The sequence below is a fragment of the Mesocricetus auratus genome, unplaced genomic scaffold (assembly GCF_017639785.1).
Source record: "Mesocricetus auratus isolate SY011 unplaced genomic scaffold, BCM_Maur_2.0 Super-Scaffold_6730, whole genome shotgun sequence".
In the NCBI taxonomy this organism is placed as follows: Eukaryota; Metazoa; Chordata; class Mammalia; order Rodentia; family Cricetidae; genus Mesocricetus; species Mesocricetus auratus.
The window spans coordinates 90,433,290-90,454,467 of NW_024429184.1; the positions used below are offsets into that span (position 1 = coordinate 90,433,290).

Here is a 21,178-nt window from a genome sequence, read left to right on the forward strand (position 1 = left end):
GCAACCCTCTGCCTCTAGCACCCAAGTGTTGCGACTACACACATGACCTACCATACCTGACTCTACCTTCAGGCCTTGGCTAGGTGTTACCTCATCCCTCTGGCCTCTACCTCAACTGATCTTAATAGTCACTTCCCCTTCCTATTGGTCTCTATCCCCTCTGTTCCCTGCTTTGATTTTCTACATAGACCATGCATCCCTGGAGAGTTGACATATGTTAGATTGCTTTTATCTGCTTAAGTGCATTTTCATCTGCCTTGTTCGAAGTGTTCTACACCAAGCAGGACTGCCTTTTATAAGGGACTCGTTCCCACCTATAGGTCCTGTGCAGTCATGCATGACCCATGTAGCCAGGTATGCAAACAGTCTTCCTACGTCTGAGTTTTAAAATCAACATGATCCTCTTAGGATATCTCCTTCTGGATATTCTATAGCTTCTAAGAATTTAGAAAGTGAATATACTTTTGGCACTAATTGCCAAAAGACTTGACTCATTTGAGACATGATGGTATGTCACCTAGTGGATCCTAATTCTCTTCGGGCAGGTGAATCTGGCCATCCCAGTTGTCTCTCAGTATGAGAGGCAGTGGGAGAAAAGAGTGGATGGTTGTATCTGTGATTCTGGCCTTAGTGTCACTGTTGCTTTTCCCACTGGGCTGTGTTCTGAGGGCAGAGTTCCTTAGCTGGGGCTGAAGTGCTCAAGTGTGAGTAGGAAGTCACACTGACGAGGTGTCGTGAGGGAACACCACTGACCCTGAAGCCGTCAGGGGAGCACAGTGTGGCTTTTAAGCTGGGTGGCTTTAAAAGAACAGAACTTTATTTTTCATAGTTCAGAAGGCTGGGGAGTCAATGACCAAGAGCAGAGTTCTTGTGTCACAGGTGGCCCCTCCTTAGATTATCTCATGGCAAAAGGAGGCAAACAAGCTCCCTCGTGTTTCTTTAATACAGATGTTGGTGCCACTTGTCATCTCTTTGTCATTAGGACCTAACTATCCCAGAAAAGCCCTATTTCAGCACTGTTTCATTGAAGGTTAGGTTTCACTATATGGGTGTGGGGGTACCAGTTACTCTTCTCATTGGTGTAACAGTATATATGATTAAAAAAAAGCTTAAAGAAGGAAGGATTTATTTGGGTTCATGGCTTGAGGGTGCAGTCTGTCATGCTGGAGAAAGCATAGTGGTAGACTGCGAGACAGCTGGTTACATTGCATGAACTCAGGAAACAGAAAGGAATATTGATATCCAGTTAGCTTTCTCCTTTTTGTTCATTCTAGACAACCTAGCCCAGTATATGGGTCCTTCCCACCTCAGGTAAACCTGGCTAGGGAGCACTCTCATGAATCATGAACCATGAACACAATAAGAGGTGTGTCTCCTAGGGGAACTATAACGTCCATCCAATGGACAATCAGGACTAACCACTGTGGGGCTGCAGAGATGGTTTCGCATTTAAGAGAATGTAATGTTTGAGTTTGATTTGCAGCACCTGAGTTGGGTGACTTACATTCTCCTATAATTTCAGCTCCAGGAAGACTCAACACCTGTGTCCTTAGAGCACTTGTTTTCACATGCACATACCCATACAAAGACACACACACACACACACACACACACACACACACGTGCACACACACACACACGTGCACACACACACGTGCACACGCGTTCATAGGCATAATTAAAAATAAAATAAATCTGTCTTTAAAGAACAATTAACCTTCATAGGAGTGGAAGCTAGCTTTCAAACAAAAGCAGTAGCTAAGCAACTCACTCCCATGTGCATAGGGAGGGCAGAATCCATTCCTGGCCAATCCCCTCCTTGCTCACCACTGAAGCCGCCTTCTATCCTCCTAGTGTGGAAGTTATCCGTTTGGGACAGAGCCATTTCATCAACTGGGACCTGCAGATGTACTATGCTGAAAAGGACACACCTGCAAAGGCGAGGACTACCACACTGAATGAACAGCTAGGACAGATTCATTATATCTTCTCTGATAAGACGGGGACGCTCACGCAAAATATCATGACCTTCAAAAAATGCTGCATTAACGGGCAAATCTATGGTGAGTGTGAGGCTTGTGAAGCTGGGGAAGTCAGAACACATCCTTTTTGTGAGTGCACTTGAAGCTTTTACCATTATCTTTCTGCAGAACAACTCCAGAGATATTCTTTCACTTACAAGGAGCAGTTATAGCCGGGCGGTGGTGGCGCACGCCTTTAATCCCAGCACTCGGGAGGCAGAGGCCGAGCTGGACCGATAGCCTCCAAAACAATACAGAGAAACCCTGTCTCGTAAAAACCAAAAAAACAAACAAACAAACAAACAAACAAAAAAAACAAGGTGCAGTTATGTTTGGGGTCTGAAATAACAGGCATGGTTGGCTGTAGAATGAGGGTAGAAGCAACAGGTGCTGTCTGGAGCAGAACCTGCTTTCCTATGGTTGTTGGAACTCTCCCTGTGTGGAGTCTAAAGAAATATCATGGGCATTGTTGAGGGGGGAGAGAGAGAGAGAGAGACAGAGAGAGACAGAGAGAGAGAGACAGAGAGAGAGAGACAGAGAGAGAGAGACAGAGGGGGAGGGAGAGAGAGAGAGAGAGAGAGAGAGAGAGAGAGAGAGAGAGAGAGAGAGAGAGAGAGAGAGAGAGAGAGAGAGAGAGAGAGACCAATAGTTAGAAATAAACACCCTTCAAAAAATTAACAGCCAAATTGCCCCCTTAGTCTAGCAATTCTGTGTCTAGGAATATGTTATGCTCCAAAGATTTAGAGAGGAGATACCCATGGAGATAGATGTTTACTCATGTTCATAGTAACTTTTTTCACATTTGGCAAAGGGTAGGAACAGCCTACTTGTCTACCAAAGGATGAAGAAACAAATAAAATGTGCTACAACATGAATGAGCCCTCAGGATGTTATCCTAAGTGATGTAAGCTCACAAAAGCAAGTGCTGTATGATTGTATTTAGAATAGTCAAAGTCACAGGGACAAAGGGGCGTATTGGCTGCCAAAGCTTGGAAGTTAATGTGCAATGCTAGCAAGTTCAGTTATAAAGATGCTAAAGGGAGACAGTGGTGATAGCTGCATAAGGTAACTGCACCTTGTCACCAAGCTGGGAAGTAAAAAATGATTACAATGTTTTATAGTTGACCTCTGTCCTACTTTTCTGAAACATTCTCCACACACATGAATAGTATTGAAGTTGATGTTGCCTTAAAATATTGGTTTGGTTTTTTTTTTAAACTTTTGATTTTTTTCCAAGAAATAAACACATGAACACTTCCCTCTTTAGAAAAATATGTATAGTATGAATGAATTTACCCATCAACAAGGAAGATGGGACACTATAAGACTGAGGGATTTGTCACCGTGGTTATGACAGATATCATTGTAGTCCCAAAGGAGAATAGTGGAACAGGCACTAGTATTTGAAACAACTCTGGTCATTGTTTGACTGACTTTTTCTGTGAGGAGCCGCATAATGGTTTCTATCAAATATTATTCATTCTTAGAATATATTTATATATTTAGTTGTTTGGTTTTGAGACCAGATTTCACACTATAGCCCAGACTAGCCTTAACTCATGGTGATTTTCCTATTTTAGTCTGCCAAGTATTTGGGTTATAGGCACAAGCTATCAGGGCCTAGGTCTAATATTCTTCTATTTTTCATTTTTTTATAACTCCTGAAAAAACAGTTCTTTACCCCAGAACCATCCCAAACCAAGGATGACAGCAACATCAGACACTACAACTGTGTTTGCAAATCCAGGTAGGAGGGGCTCTGCATGCATACACATACACACAGACTCAACTTGTTTTGCCCTGTTTGTTTCTTAGGAGACCATCGGGACACTTCTCAACACAGCCATAGCAAAATAGAGGTGAGTGGTCCGTGCAAAGCAGCTGTTTGCTTCCTTGGGCTGCTGGATTGAATGACCTCAGACTGGACCATAAAGTAGCAGAACTTGTCTTCCCACAGTACTGGAGAATGAAATCCAGACGTTGGACCCTCCAAAAGGTCTAGGGGGAAGCTTCCTGGCTTGTAGGCACCACTGTGCTTCTCTGGTCACATGGGGTTCTTTTTCCTCATGTGTTTGTCTCTGTCCATATTTGTCTCTTACAAAGACATCTGTCCTTCCATCCTAATCTTCATGACCCCATCTTAACTTGATTACATTTGCAGACCACATTTCCATGTGTCTGTGTGAGGGTGTCAAGATCTTGGAGTTATACACAGTTGTTAGCTGCCATGTGGGTGCTGGGAATTGAACCTGGGTCCTCTGGAACAGCAGTCAGTGCTCTTAACCACTGCACCATCTCTCCAGCCCCAGACCACATTTCCAAATAGAGAAATTGACAGGCACTATAGGTTTGGGTGCCAACAGACCTGTGAGAGAGACACAATCCAGCTCACTATAGTGTGACTTTTGCTTTTTATCAAAAGCTTCCTATGACTTAGGACAAGAAAGTGGATGGTTTAGCAGGTAAGAGCAAGTAATGCTCTTTTGAGGACCCACGTTTAGTTCCAGCACCCACATAGCAGCTCACAACTGCGGGTCACTCCAGTTCCAAAGGATCAGATGCCCTCACACCCTCTTCTGGCCTCTATGGGGATCGGGCATGCACATGGTCCACAAGCATACATAGAGGCAAAACATTCAGACACAAAAAATAAAAAGGAATGTGCTAAAATCCCAGGTGATTTTTGACATAATCAAAAACTTAGCTACAAAGAAAAGGTAATATCAATTATGGATACAGATTTTTAAAACATTTTTGTGTGTATGCACGTATATTCATGTGCACATGTGTGCGGCCACAGTGCATGTATGGAGGCTAGAGAGCAACATGCAGGAATTGATTCCTCCTACTCTGTGGACCCCAGACATCAGTATCAGCCTCTGGTTGCCAGTCTTGCTAACAAGTGCTTTTACCCCATGAGCTCTCTTGCTGGCCCTCGTACATATATTTTTCACTGATTTCATGTCTTTCCCTCTTCATTTCTTTCAGTTGGTGGACTTCAGCTGGAATACATTTGCTGACGGAAAGCTTGCGTTTTATGACCACTATCTCATTGAACAAATCCAGTCGGGGAAAGAGCCGGAAGTTCGGCATTTCTTCTTCTTGCTTTCCATTTGCCACACGGTCATGGTGGACAGGACTGATGGTGAGTGTTCCCCTGGGGCCTCAGACACGAGGGGGGGCAGTTTGGGGGTTGGCAGGCGACTCAAGAGTATCTTGTGTGTGACAAATGTCGAGTCTGTCACATGCACTCAAGCAATGGCCATTTGTGATGTGTATGGAGTACCATCAGAGTAGCATGAGACACCATATTATTGATGTTTTAATTATTATTTTATTTTACTCAGGACTTGAAAAGTGCTAGACAAACGCTTCTCTCAGCTCCAGAAAAACTTCTTCTCAAAGTTTGATGACTGATTTAACTATAGCTCAGAATGGGTTATCACTTTGTAAATTGAGTTCTGTCATAAGATGTGGTTGGTGACCTGGTGAGATGGCTCAGCAGGTAAAGACACTTGCTGCCAAACCTGATGACCTGGGCTTGATCCCCAGGACCCGAATGGCAGGAGAGAACCGACTCTTACAAGTCGTCTCTCACCTCCATATGTGTGCTGTATCATACACACACACACACACACACACACACACACACACACACACACACACACACAATATATATATAGTGTGTGTATGTATGTATGTATGCATGTATGTATATATATATATATTCATTGTGCAAATGTTCATTGGGAATGTATAATCAGGCCTTATCTGTATCATGAATGAACGTTAAAATTAAGCCTTGTTTTCTACAAATTTCTTTCATATGTCTGCTTTTGTTCTCTAGATTAAATTATTTGGAACTTGAATAAGATAAGCTAAAGCCTGGGCCTCCTTTCTTGTTTGATGGATCAAAATTAATGAGAATTCATGAGTGAGCAGCAAGGAGTTTAGGTTCTTTTGCAGAATTCTTAATTGCAGTCTGTGCCTGCTTTGTCAGAGGGAATCTGTCTAGTGTCAACGAACACTAGTTATTTCATCATGTGGACATAAATCCTCTCGAGAGACAAATGCATTGTGGGAAGAGTGAAAGGAATGCTTTTGGTGTGACCCCAATGCAGGAGTCTGCCACACTTCACTTATTCACTTCACTCCATTCTCTTCGGTCCCTACAGAACAGGAAAGCGCCTCCTGATGGAGTCCCAACATTGATGTTTCTTATGTAGTGACATCAAACACTCCTGAGAAGACATACGTGTAAAAATATCTCCCTACAAGTTTCAAAGAAATCCATTCTCCAAGGATGAAATGAATATAGTGCAGTAAAGCGAAACAGCACAATTCCAATGGACGGGGTCTGGGGGAAGGGCTGTCTGCGGCAGAGTGAGGAATAACAGAAAGGAGAAAATTGCCCAAGTAGGGTTTGTAATCTGATTAGACAAGCAAATCCGGCTTTCACAACAAGAATCAAGTGGGATCTTCTTAAGTAACCTTGTTCTTAGGTCTTCATTCATTGGTAGGATTCTTCTTCAAATGTGTGCTAATTTGGGAATTAGCAGGGCCCTTAGACAAATACACATAAATTGTAAAGTCTGTTTTGTTGCCCTCACTGGACTGACAGGCAAAGCCTTGGAGTATATGCCAGAGATGAGCCAACCCTGGATTAGTCCCTAACCGGCCACCATTTTCCTCAACAGTGCTGTAGGAAGTGTGGTTGTTCAAAGTTCCCTCCTGCATACTCCTGCAGCTGTTTGCTCCCCTGTCAGCTGAGTTGCAGGGTTGGACATACCAAACAATTGTCTATGCCCAGCAAATAACAAATACAAGTCACTGGGAAACAAGACGAGTTGTATTTTGAGGTACAGGGCATTAGAAAAGAAATCAGATTTTGATCCAGAAGTGTGGGGACACCAGACCTTGAGCAGAAACCCACTTCCCCTTCGGCCTGGGAGCAGGCAGCTGTGTAATGTTTACTGAAAACAATTCAGTGCTTTAAAGCTCTTGATAGGGCTCAGATAAGGGCTCCCTCACTGAGATACCATGACTTTCACACCCCCTACAGCTAGATGCCTCTTCCTGCCCCCCCCTGCGGTGTCTCCCCGATTCTGGGGCCGGAGATTAACCACCAGCCAGGAGGGTGAGAAGTCTGGAAAGAATGGTATGTAGATGAATGGCAGAAGTCCTTAAAAAGGGAAGCTCCTTTTTCTTAGAGAGACTTCTCCTGAGAGCTCTCTCCTAAGCGGACTGGGGTCTCCTCCTAAGCTGACTTGGGAAGATAAAGTTTTCTTAAAGCAACCGACCGGTCTCTGTGTCATCTATCCTGACCACCTCGCTACATTCTCGGATGCAGGCCGCACAGCAGGTGCGACACAGAAGAGAACCATGAGAGAGTTCTTTGGATGGGATCCTAGGGACCACACTTTGTGATAAACAGATTCAGATGCAGAAAGCATGAGGGGCTTCCCTGAGGTCATCCAATAGGCATCAGTTCAGTGTAGTCCTTCACCATATGGCTGTCTGTTTGGCTACCTTCTTGTGTCTCTCTCTTATGAGGATAAGGAGGGTAGAAATATAATCCAATGAGAGAGTACTTACTTGACATGTATAAGGCCTTGAGTTTGGTTCCTAGCACCACAGAATAACGGAGATGGGCTTTTTAAAATTATTGTTATATGAAGAGGAGGAGGAAGTCTTTTCGTATGTATGACCCTGGACATTTTACTTCCTCAGAAGGCATTCTGAGTGGTGATAGTTTGCATGAGTTTCCTGCTCTCTGTAATCAGTTATTACAGCTAGGCAGCTTGAAACATCTGTTTCTTATCTCATAGCTCTAGAGGTCAGACGTTTTGAGTCACATGACTGGCATCTCTGCTCAGCATCTCACTATGATCGCACTGGGGCCGTGTTCTCACATGGCGCTCAGGTTCTTCTTCCAAGCCTTGTGATTGGGCCAAGATCCAGTTCCTTGTAGCTGCAGGTCTGAGGTCTTCATTTCTCTGTGAGCTTATAGCTAGGGATGCTCCTCGATCTCAGTACTTGGGAACTGGTTCATTTTCAAATCCATGTTGAGGAACCCTCCTTAAATGAAACTCCAGGCTCCAAATCTCTCTTGCTGTGTCCTTTCTACAGGTCGCCTAGTTAGCTGCAGAACACCTGGTTGTTCTGTTTTTGTTATGGTGGGGGGGGGGAGGTTGTTTTTTGTTTTGGTCTTTCTCTGCAGGGTGGAGGATCAAGTCTAGCGTATGTAAGGCAAATGCCCTACCACTGAGCTACATCCCGGGTAATAATCTCTTTCTTAAAGTCGGTTGATCAAGACCTACTGTTGAATCTAAGTCAAAGTAATGCCTGGGTGAGTGCTTAGTGAATGGCTGAAAGAGAATGAATGATGCCACTGGGATGGGACCTTGAGGCTGTGGAGACTCTGTTCCCACAGAGGCTGCCTGAAAACAGAGTCCAAAACTGCAGTGGAGCCTATCCAACCTGGTGCTATTTAATCTAGTGCTCATAGAGTTTTCAGAGGAGATCTTAGCATCCCTTGATGCGATATTATGGGAACTCTGGGGTCAGCATGGGGGTATTATATTACCGTGAGATGCTCACACAGAATGAGAAAGTCATGAATGTAGGAGGCAGCCCATTTAAGAATTTGAAGTGGTGAAAGGATGGAAGACACTTCTGAGGCTGGTGACTGTGGTATTGTTGTCCGTCAGAAGCAGCTAAAAAAGGAAACAGTAGGAGATGTGTGTGTGTTTAAGTTTTAATTGAGAGACATAGAGGAGAGAGGGGAGATACAGACAAATACAGAGATAGATAGATTAGAGAAAGAGAACGTAAACGTGGGGTGGGGGAGAGGGAGAGGGAGGTTAATATAATGCTCATAGAGGCCAGAAGAGGGCATTGGATCCTTCAGAGCTGGTATTAAGATAGTTGTGAGCCACCTGATGTGGGTGCTGAAATCTGAACTTGGGTCCTGTATAAGAACCAGAAGTGGCTGGAACCATCTCTCCAGCTCTACATTTTTTTTTTTTGTGCCATCATCCAAATCCATAGATGAGTCTGTTAAGAAAAGCTTTTGAGTTGTCTCTAGGAGTACAATCAAAGTAGGCTTTCTTCGGAGGAGTGTTGGTTCCTCCACACTTTCCTGCAGATGCGAAATGAGGGTCAGATGGGGTTTCAGGTGTTCTTCCCTTCTCTGTTAGTTGCCAAGTCTGTGATTCCACAACTAAAACACTTTTCCTTTGGTAATCAAAACATCCAGGTTTGGGCTGCAGTTAGGATTGCCCAAGCCGTGGAGAATTTGTTATTTGTTTCCTTTCTCTGTCAATATTGAGGAAGATATTTGTGTTCCAGCTGAGGTAAAATGTTGAAGGGAGGCTCTTTGTTCTCACTGCGGCTTGCAGAGCACTGGGTCAACAGTCAGTGCTGGCAGTTTTGTCTTTGTAGAGTGCTTGGATGCAGCAAGCACTACACGGCTTCTAGTGTATGGCTTTCTGGATGAACAAATAGAAAGACAGCCTACAGTGCCACCTTTAACTACTAATTGGAAGGTGCTTAGTATTAGCATAGAAAGGGACTGTGGTGTCTGTAGTTCCAACTGTTCTGGAGGTTGAGAAGGGAGGATGGCATAAACCAAAGATCAGCTTGAAGAACACTGTAACCCCCCCCACACACACACACACCCCAAGATTGAAAGAAACAAACTGAGATGGACTAAGATGCTGATGTGATTGGAACGAATTCTCTGAGCTAACCTGGGAATAAAGGGTACCATCTATGGCATCTATGGCTTCCTACTCTGGAACATCCTAACCCTTCTAAGCAAACTGAAGGGAGAGATGCTGTTCGCACACCCCGGCCCTGCTTTCTGATTGGAAAACTAAATGCCTTTTTCTGGAAATGCTTTTAATTATAACATACGGCAGACATATATACATGGTGCTGCTCAGTAAATGGGTCCTTACAGTGAACACCCAGGTTTATAAAACATACACACATGTGTGTACACATACACATGTTATACACATGCATACTCAATAATTATAGCCATTTTATTTTTATGGGCCAGAGATTTTGGAAATAAACCAAATGCCCATGAGAGAGGGGAATAACAGTTTTGTAGTCAGTAAAATAATATTTACAAAGAATCTTTAAAGATCTGCTGACAGGCTCAAAATCTGACACTAAAAAGTATAAATCAGGTTGCAAATATGTACGCCAGTGTGTTAGAGTTGCAGTCATACCGCAGAAGCCTGAGGGGACAGTGACATATTAGCCGTGTTCTCGTCTAGCTGGTGGAATTCTGAGAATCCTCTCCACACGCATACCCATTTTATTGCAGTTTTATTTGCGATTTCTCTTACCACTTTCAATTTTGAAGGGAATTTAGTTGATGTCATTTTGATTCGGTGTAGCCTTTCACAACCACTGACTTGTTCTCTACTTGATATGTAGGACGGAGCAGAGGACACTCAGTACAGAGCTCAAGCATGACTTCCAAGCTTAGTCCATAGCTCATCCGGCATCTCTCTCTTGCTTCCCTCCTCAGGGCAGATCAACTACCAGGCAGCTTCTCCTGATGAAGGTGCCCTGGTAAATGCTGCCAGGAACTTCGGCTTTGCCTTCCTCTCCAGGACACAGAACACGATCACCGTCAGTGAACTGGGCACGGAGAGGACCTACAGTGTGCTCGCCATTTTGGACTTCAACAGTGACCGGAAGCGGATGTCTATCATCGGTGGGTCTCTACCTCAGGCTCTATGACTCCTTCAACTCTGTGTGCCTTTTCTCCGTCTTACTGGGTGATGCTTGAATAAGTGAGGACACGGACGGACAACTGACTTCTGAAAGGCACCCGGATTTACCGAAACTGGTTTTTCTCTGTCACTCCTCCCTGTGACCTTCCTGAACCCTGCAAATACTTTTGACATTCTCTAGCCATAAGGCCTTGAGCTGCTGAGTCTGTAGTGGCAGGAGAAGTACACCCTGAACCTGGCCTTTAATTTCGGGTCCCCTCCCAACACTTCTCTGCCTGAGGCAGGTAAAAGGAGGCCTCAGTAGGAATAGCTGTGCCCATGAGTCTCGCCCTTACCTCTGGTCTAGGCTCTTTAACAGGCCAGTCTCCTTCTAGATTTGAATAATTTCCAACCTACAAGAAAATTACAAGGATGGCTGGTGGTACTTTTGTGTATTCTCTAATATCCACTAGTTTTTAACATTGTCTACAGTTACTTTATAGATGCAGGTTGCTATCTTCTGAACTACTTAAAAGTAAATTACAGATCCAATGTTCCTTTCCCATATATACATTAGAGATATTCCCTAGCAACAAGAACCTTAGATATATATGAGTGATCAGAATTAGAAACTTTAGAAACTTGCCTTGATGCGGCATTATCACCTACACTCTTTAGCGGTGACATGCAGACATTTTCAGATCTTATGAGGAACTCTCTCCTGCTCTGATCCCCTCCTCTTTGTCTCCATCTTCTTCTGTCTATTGTATGACTCTTGGGCTCACAGATCAAATATTGAATTAAGTAATCATGAATCATAAATTAAAAGAAAAAAACAGCTCTTCATCCTTTTCTGGATCTTTTATATATTGGCATTTTCAAAAAACCAAGGCCAGTCTTCCTGTAGAATGTCCCATTTTGGGCGTTTGTCTGCTATCCCTTAATGTTTATATGCTGACCACACATTATTGGAAAAAAGTTACATAGTGATACTGTGCCCTTCTCAAAGGGTCATCTTCCATGGGCACCTGACGTTTTATCTCATGGATGATGATGATAACTGTTGCTTGGCTGAGGTGTGTCCACAAACCTTCCCACTCTGGTGCCCAATTTTAACAAGTGGAGTTATATTTTACTCAGTGTTTTCTCAGTGCCTAACCAATATGGACAGGAAATCATGCCTGGTACCTACCTCAAAGTACTTAAAATATAGCTAGCAATGGAGCGTGTTCTGTGATTCTCTTGTTGTACAGCTTGAACATTATAATAAAGTGGTCACAAGAGCCTTGTTAGAGGCAGTAAATGGTATGAGCTTGAAGAAGGTAGGGAAAGATTCCTATCAGTTAATGTGGACAAGGAAAATTCTATGGAAGATAGTGCACATAGAAGAGAGCCTAAATATACTTGTTAAAACAACATAGAAAACTGAGCTAACCTTGAGTGAATGTTTTTGTATTTCAGTGCTGTATTCAATGCAGGTAGCAGCTTGACAACTTTGTTGGGGGCAGCACTTCAAGTCACATGGTCAGTGTAGTTGATATATGTACCAACCTAATTTTATTGTTGCTTTCCTTTCCTTACTATCCCAGTGAGAACCCCAGAAGGTAGTATTAGGCTGTACTGTAAAGGTGCTGACACCGTCATTTATGAACGGCTCCATCAGATGAATCCTACTAAGCAAGAAACACAGGATGCCCTGGATGTAAGTCTTACTTTTGCCCTTTCTGCTAGAGATTCCACTATTGCCTTCTGGGACTGTCTCTCCAGCCATGTGACAGTTTTGTTCACTGTTAATTAACCCTACCCTTGCTTGGTGTCATGGACTAGGAATACCAAAGTAGGATCATGATGGGTAACAGTTTGGCTCTTGCTGCCAATGTCCCAGAAAATGATAGTGAAGCTATCCAGGTCTTCAGGGCTGATACAATTATGACTCATGACTTTCGTAGGGACTTCATGCAAGGAGCCAGCTGCCTTTAGGTGTAGGCTTAATATCTCTGTGGTTGCCAAGAATTTTATCAGATTCTAGGTATAGAGTGAAGGAAAGAAAGCATTTTCTGTATGTTACAGTAACGAAGCAAAGTATTGGACCACTGAGCTCTGATGCCTTTGTTGTAACCGATATGGTCCATAGCTCGCTCGTGCTCATACACACATGCACTCACGTGTGCATGCACACACAGTATAAATGCAATTTTCAAATGAATTTTTGGAAAGCTAACTATTCTTTGCATGGGTGGATTATTGTCTTGTGAATAAAACAGATCTTTGCTAGTGAAACTCTCAGGACTCTGTGCCTGTGCTACAAGGAAATTGAAGAAAAAGAATTTGCAGACTGGAATAAGAAGTTTATGGCTGCCAGTGTGGCCTCAACCAACCGGGATGAAGCTTTGGATAAAGTGTATGAAGAGATTGAGAAGGATTTGATTGTGAGTTCAGTGTTGATAATTTTCTCTTTGACATTTCACACAAATTTAAATTCGTCTTTTGTCATGTCATTGATATCATGATTTAGAGATAATTCTTTGATGGCTACAGTTCCTACAAATAGCTATATCATTTGAATTTTTCTTGTTTAGCAAACAAAATAAAATTTGATATCACAAAACAAAACACCTTCCTTCCTTCCTCCCTCCTTCCCACCGCCCCCCTTTCTGATTTTACCTGGCTGGCCTAGTACTCACTTTGTGAATCAGCTTGGCAGTAAAGAAACTGTATTTCCTATTAAAATGGCAAAAAAGAAAAGCCCTCTAGCATTTAGGGAATTACTAAAGCCATTTAATTAAATTTGTAGTAAAGCTTATATCAAAAAAATTAAAATGTTTTGAAAGTCATACGTGGTTTTCTTGAATTTATATTAATGGGAAATAGTCAACCAAAGGGTAGTACCACCGTTAGCTTGAGAAACAGGCATACCTTCACACAGCCCCAAACACAGTGAAAGTGGGTCTTTAACATCTTTTTGTGCTTGCACTTTTCTGTTTTGAGAGAGGGAAAAAGTCACCATGTAGCCCAGGCTAGCCTCTAACTTGTGAGTGAGCCCTCTACCACTGCCTTTTTAGTGCTAATTTTTCAGGTTGAGGCCCCACACCCTGCGTCTGTACTTGCCCTTTCTGCTTCCATAAATTAAATCCTCCAGAAGCAGGTTTGAATGCTTTGGTTTGCATCAAGTGTGGGATGTCCCAGCTTTTGATGGTGGTACCGCCATCTCTGTCAGAGCACTAGTTAGCTTCGCATGATTACTCTTCTTCTTTAGAGGAAGGCAAACTGCATTTAAAGACACTTCTTATATGCTATTTTTTTAATATCTATTCCAGCTCTTGGGAGCTACTGCTATTGAAGACAAGCTACAGGATGGAGTTCCAGAAACCATCTCAAAACTTGCCAAAGCTGACATTAAGATCTGGGTACTTACAGGAGACAAAAAGGGTAATCCAACATGTAGGGTGTGTGCATGGGCTAGGTTGCAATATTTTTAGCTGCTATTCCTTTGCCAAAGATAACCTTGGTAAGCTTCCCACCCTGGGGGAATGTAGGTGCTCCCTCCTCTCCCCTGCTCCTGGTGCAGCCCACACAGGCCAGGACTCTGAATTCCCTCCGTGGCAGAGCCTGCTCCTTAGGACTTTTGTCTTATCTCTCCAGCCACCAGTGAGCTTCTATCCTGGAAAGACCATGCCCTGTCCCTGTTTGTCTCTAGCACTCTGCCATTTGTTGAGCACAGACTAGAACAATATAAAAGGTTGCTACAGCAGCGTTGGCTTTCCTGCCTAGCTCATTGTCTTGGGAAATGATGACAAGCATTTTATTTGCTGGGAGATTGTTTTGTGTTTAAACGTAGAACTGAACTAGTTATCATCGGTGTTGATGCCTTATCCTCAAAGCCTTCCTCGGGAAATTATTGTCTCTTGCTCTAACACTCTCCCAAGTGAAGCACAGCCCAGGCATTTGACAAACACCAAATGTATGCTGATGGAAAGAAGGAAAGGGGGCCTTTAGTATCAGTCCTATGTGAGGGTTCGTGGAATCAGTCATCCTTGCCCACCCCTTCACCATGTGATTAAGCCACAGGATCTGAGTGTTTAGTAATTTAATGGACATTGATTCATTATGTAATAAACTTCTGGGCTTGATACATAGTACACTTGATTATTAAGAGTGTCTCAAACTAGACTTTGACTCCGACTTATTTCACTACAGAGAAACGTTTTTCTTTTTTATTTGGTTTCAATATATTACTACCGAAAAACAGAGTATTTAGTTGAATATGGTTAGAATCATGAGTTGAAAATGTCATGAAGGAATCCCTCAAATACTTAAAATCTGAAACTCCAGACACCCACAGCTAAACAGTGAACTGAACTCCTGGAACCCAGTTGCAGAGAGGGAGGAGTGATGAGCAAAGGGATCAAGACCAGGCTGGTGAAACCCACAGACAGTTGATCTGAACAAGGGGAAAGTCATGGACTCCAGACTGATGGCTGAGAAGCCAGCATGGGACTGATCTAGACCCCGCCCCCTAGTTTGGGTGTCAGTGAGGAGGCCTTGGCAATCTATGGGGCCTCAGGCAGTAGATCAGTATTTATCCCTGGCATACGAATGGACTTTGGGAGTCCATTCCACATGGAGGGATGCTCTCTCATCCTGGACATATGGAGGCGGGCCTAGGTCCTGCCACAGATGAAATGACAGATTCTGGAGATCCCCCATGAAGGACTTCACCCTCCCTGGGGAGCAGAGTGGGGATGGGGGGGCTGAAAGGAGATGGGGGAGGAGGGGGAGAGGGAGCTGGGATTGACATATGAAGCAAGCTTGTTTCTAATTTAAATTTTAAAAAAATCTGAAACTCTTTGAGCCCTGATATAATGTCACCTGACCTCATGATACATAGGTCATGGTCAAAACGCATGTGGTTTGTATGAAGTTGTATAAGTGATTTGTATAAAATTGCCCCCAGGCTGTGTGTGTAAGGTTCATCTTGAATACAAGTGACTTCGTGTTTAGACTTACATTCCATCCTCCAGATAACATGTGTACATGTGTACTCCAAAGTCCCAAATCTCAAACACTTCTGGTCCTAAGCATTTCAGATAAGGAATACTCAACATGGTTCAGATAAGTAGAAGTAACAGTTGACTTAATTTTAATTTGTTGTAGAAACTGCGGAAAACATAGGTTTTGCCTGTGAACTTCTGACAGAAGACACTACTATCTGCTATGGGGAGGACATAAAGTAAGTACCCGCTATGAGGGTGTAAAGTAAGTATGTACTATGGAAGGGTATAGGTAAGCATTAGGCCTGCAGTGTGAGAGGATAGAGTAGCTTGGTTTTGTTATTGTTTTTTTTTTTAAACAAAGTCAAGACTAAATGCAGAAAATATGGAGAAATTGGAGCTAGATTGTGTACTTGGGTCTCTTTTTCATGCTCAAATGAAATAGATATTCCCATGTTACCATGATTCAGCTCGTTTTGAACAGACTTCAGTCTTAGGGGGATCCAAGAGCTCTAAGGAGTCATTTTTCTTTATCCCTTAGAAAATCTCCTATTTGAATACTGGAAAAGTGAGCCAGCATTGGGAGTATAGGAGTATGCAATGCAGCCATACCCAGCCTTCTGCATGGGTGCTGGGTATGCAAACTCAGGTACGGGCAGGTCTTCATGCCCGTACGGCAGTTACTGCTCACTGACCCACCTCACCAGCCCCATTGCCAGCAAATTAATATGAATTATGTTTATGTACTTTTTATGAGGACTTCATTTTTTTTGAAATAGACATAAGAGAAAAAAAGAGTTATTCCGCAATGAAAGTGTTAATGAGTTATGTCACGTAGGTAGGCCATTTATTGGTAGTCTCTAAAGAGAGTGCACTTAGTATTTCAAGTCTTGGGACATTCATTAGCCCCTAATCAGTTGTGGCAGACCTAGAAACGTGTAATGGAGAGGCACAGTCTTGTTACAAGCTACAAGCTTCCTGTGATGCATTTCCTGCTGGCTTAATCTTTCCATTTATTCCTCAAACTTTTTAATCACAGTCTTGTCTAATGGCACAAAGGCAAATTAAGCTGTTCATACACATCTGCTGTGTGTTCTAACACAGGATGGGGTTGATGGGCCTTTCTAATGCAGACAGTCAGCTCTGAAAGCCATTCCAGTGCATTAGACAGTTTGCTAAGTTACACCAAGTTAGTAGCCATATGTTATAAATCACTTCTGCTTGAATAAAAGCACGTAAACCAAGCCTCTTTGAATTGGCAATTTTTTTAAATGCCAGTAAGCATGTTTACTTAAGTAGTTTTTAATTGCAAGCAATTTGGTTAAGTACCATATGTTTTTATTTACTTTTTATACACGGGGCGTGGGGGACTGAATAAATTTCCAGTTGCTCTTTTGAAAGTGTCAGATTGGGCCTAAGCCATACTAAACGACAAGTTTATCCAAACACTGAAACTTTATGAACAGTCTCTCAGCTAACTTTCCATTTATGGAGCGATGAGTCATCTTTCTAGATGGTTCTTTGAAATGATGGTTCCTACCAAACAGTTTGAACAGGCAACTTCATGTTCTACTCCAATCTTTTAATGACCTATAACGCACTCATTTCTGAACTTGAAAGTGAGAATTAAATTGGTATGAAAGGAAATTAATAAATCCTCTGGACAGTGCCTCTTAGGTTTTTGTTTTATTTATTTATTAATTATCGTTGTGCATGCACATGCCATGGCACATATATGGAGGTCAGAGGATGACTTTATGGATCAGTTCTCTCCTTCCACTGCTCCACGGGTTCTGGAGGAACAATATTAGGCTTTTACAGCAGACATCTTTGCTCACTGGTCCAGGAGAAGTGATTTAATTGGGACTGATTTTGGCAGTGTCTGCAAACATCTTTGGTGGGTGTAACAGGGAAAGGAGATCCCGTTGGGTTCTAGTGGGCAGAAGCTAAGAGGATGGTAACCCTTAAAGAAAGGAAATACTCTAAAATAGGTGGCCACATATGATGGAGAATTAACTGCCCCAAGATACCAATAGTGCCAAGGCTGAGAAACACACGTCTGAAAATGAAGAATGGTGGTGGTGTGTGTTGAGTGGAGAAAGCCTCTGATTGAATGTGGAGACCTGAATTCTTACACTAGATTTCCCACCAGCTCCCTGCAAGTAAAATCACGTCACCTCTTTCTGCCCTCATTTTCTGGTTTGTGACACGAGCAGATTGGCCTCTTCCACTCAAAAGCCCCATGACTCCCTTCATATGGGAGCATTATAATAATTTTTTTTATTTAAAGCAATAAGAAGACTGGAGAGGTGGCTCAGCAGTTAAGAGCCATACTGCTCTTGAAGAGGACCCAAGTTCAGCCCCCAGCACCCATGTCAGGCAGCTCAGGCACCCACACATCTGTGACACACAGACACACATATATACATAACTAAATATAAAAATAAATCTTTTTTAAAAACCTGAGAATTTTGAAAAGCGGATATAACTTGAGTATGTGGAAATAAGCTTTTTTTCTGTAGAAATCCACATCAAGACTGCCTCCCTTCTCTGGCTACCTGCATCATTATTTGGGTCTTTGACAAGTGGTAAGATACCAAGGATGTGGTGCCCCATGGTGGAAGAGCCAGCACTTAGATGTTTCTTCACACTGTGTCTAAAGGCATATAGACGCACTCAGCCTCATGAGTTGTTAGGAACATGCAAATCAAAATTACAGAATACCACTTCTTTCTGGACAACCAGAAAAAAAAGGAAAAGCATGGTAAGGCCATGAGGATCAAGATTCATGTGCATCAATGGGATGAAATGTGTGTAGCTACTAAGTTCTCATGAGGCCGTGAGGGATCAGAACACTGGTGTATGCTGGTGGTATATGGCCACAAAATATGGGTCTTCCTTAAATGAATTAAAAATAGAATTTTCGTATTGTTCAGTAGTCCTACCCTGATTACCTCCTCAAAAAAATTGCAAGCAGAATTTTGTAAAGTGTGTGTGTGTGTGTGTGTGTGTGTGTGTGTGTGTGTGTGTGCCGGTGCCCCCAAGCACATGTATATAGCACTGTCCATAATAACCAAGCGGCAGAAGCAACCCGTGTATTCATTAGATAGGAGTTGGGTAAACAAAAGGCTGCATATCCATACAATGGAATACCACTCACCCTTCAAAAGGAAAGAGGATGACATATTGTATAGTATTGATGACCTTGGGGATACCAGTGACGTGAGCCAGTCACAAAACAAGTGAGCTTCACAAGACAGGCTGACTCCACGACATGTGGAGATTCAACAGTACACTCAGCAGGGTGATAAAATGTCATGCTGGGTACTTTGTTACATGACTTTTTTAAAGTGATGTCAAAATTAAAGTCTAGAGCCAGGCATGGTAATGCACGCCTTTAATCCCAGCATTTGGGAGACAGAGGCAGGGGGATTGGTCTATATATAGGGAGTTCTAGGCCTATCAGAGATACATAGTGAGACCCTGTCTAAAAAAAAAATAACATAAAATAAGTTACAATCTAGAGCCTTTTATAGGCATGTGTTTTAAGTGCTTCAATTTATTCTCCCGTAGCTCCCTTCTTCACACGAGGATGGAGAATCAGAGAAACCGAGGCGGAGTCTCTGCCAAGTTTGTACCCCCTGTGTATGAGCCTTTTTTTCCGCCTGGAGAAAACCGTGCCTTAATCATCACTGGCTCTTGGTTGGTGTGTATCAGACTCTGCCTGTCACTCAAACAAGTACCTTGGGGCCATTCTTGGTAGCTTTGCATATTAATTGCGTGTCAGTCTAAAAGTCTCTTAGCCCATAAAAGCAAGTGGGAGTTTGAGTCTTAAAATTAGAGGGTAGCTAAAAGGGATTAGAGGGAAATGGTAGAATTGGTCCTCCAGGTATTTCCACAAGTGGGGAATTTCCACTTTTCCCTTAACGATATATGTATATTTTTCTATATGCTTACTGTAAGTCTTTTTTCAGTCAGAGCGAAGTAATCCGTGTGAAAGCACATCGACTTTGCTTGCCATGACGCAAGTCTTGGGAGTGGTGGTGCTCTTGGGTGTCAGCACTAAAGTGATGGGTGATGTCCTCCTCTCCCTCTGATGTCACAGAATGAAATCCTTCTAGAGAAAAAGTCCAAGAGGGGTAAGATCCTAAAACTGAAGTTCCCAAGGACAGAGGAAGAGCGCCGGATGCGGACCCAGAGTAGGAGAAGGCTGGAGGAGAAGAAAGAGCAGCGGCAGAAGAACTTTGTGGACCTGGCCTGCGAGTGCAACGCTGTCATCTGCTGCCGCGTCACCCCCAAGCAGAAGGCCATGGTGGTGGATCTGGTGAAGAGGTACAAGAAGGCCATCACGCTGGCCATTGGAGACGGGGCCAATGACGTGAACATGATCAAAAGTGAGTTGTGCGCTCGCGGCATGTGACACCCACCTTGCTGGGCAGAAGTGGTAGGAACACAAGGGGGTTGTTTCTCCAGGTCCCGTGGCTGAGGCATCATAAGGCAGGTGTCACTGAAGGCATTTACTCATGCCCTGCCTTGACCTACCCTCAGGAAGCCTGCAGTATGTCCAGCAGGCATGGGCCTCACTGAATGTCAAGTAGGAGAGGAGCCAGAGCAGGGAAAATCATAGTTTCCTTTATGTGCAGTGTGGCCTTTCTCTCCTCCCCCACCCCCAGGATGACTCATTTCCTGTATTTTTAAGGGCTTATCAAAAAGCTTAATATTTTTAACTGTTGTTTCTGTCCTGATTAAAAATTTAGGAGCGCTGCAAATAAAATTGATTTTTTCCCCTCAATGCAATAAAAACCCTTGACATGTAATAAATTCTGCAATAGATTTTGTTGGACTCAGCATGAAGTGTTAGCTCTCTCTGGTATTCCTCTTTGAGGATATTATTCTTTCTTATCTAAGTCCTGAAGAAAACAGTCTGCTACAAACTCATGGTCTTGCTCCCCCCTCCCCAGCATAGTGTTTTCTCCAGTTGGAGGATCCTAGCTATTCACCACTGAAGGAGCGCCCTTCAGAGACACGGTTACACTGGTGTCAGAGCATACAGACCAGACCTCTGGACCTCACCCGTGTGTCCAAGCCTGGTTCTTTTTTCTTCTGCCTGTAGTACTGTTAGGTAACACAGGTGGATTATCTTTTAGCCCCAAAGTGTTTCAGATTTTGGAGATATTCCATTTTGGAAAAAAAATCGCATGGATTTCACTTTTTGCATGGTGCTCAGCTGTTTTCACACATCGGAGCATTTTAGATTTTAACTTACAGATTCTCAACTTCTAAAAGGTATGAAAACGCCCAAGCTGTCTTAACCTGAGTATCACTTCTCTTCTTACTACCAAACTCCCTCGTCAGCTGGGGCTTCAGCCAAGGCCCATTTTCTCATCTGTCCTCTAACACTGTGTCATTTACTAAGGTGAATCATTATGTGACC

The 21,178-nt window shown here is 43.1% G+C and overlaps 1 protein-coding gene across 2 annotated transcripts in view; it reads left to right on the forward strand.

Annotated features, from left to right (window-relative positions):
• Positions 1-21,178, forward strand: part of Atp8b1 (ATPase phospholipid transporting 8B1) — a 119,839-nt gene that overhangs the window by 82,362 nt on the left and 16,299 nt on the right. For both annotated transcript variants that reach the window (XM_040741712.1, XM_040741713.1), the window contains exons 13-22: positions 1,855-2,063; positions 3,837-3,880; positions 5,010-5,166; positions 10,567-10,755; positions 12,343-12,455; positions 13,018-13,182; positions 14,071-14,182; positions 15,908-15,983; positions 19,318-19,450; positions 19,850-20,138. In XM_040741712.1, coding sequence (XP_040597646.1) covers positions 1,855-2,063; positions 3,837-3,880; positions 5,010-5,166; positions 10,567-10,755; positions 12,343-12,455; positions 13,018-13,182; positions 14,071-14,182; positions 15,908-15,983; positions 19,318-19,450; positions 19,850-20,138 — 1,487 coding nt within the window. The remainder of the gene's footprint in view (positions 1-1,854; positions 2,064-3,836; positions 3,881-5,009; positions 5,167-10,566; positions 10,756-12,342; positions 12,456-13,017; positions 13,183-14,070; positions 14,183-15,907; positions 15,984-19,317; positions 19,451-19,849; positions 20,139-21,178) is intronic.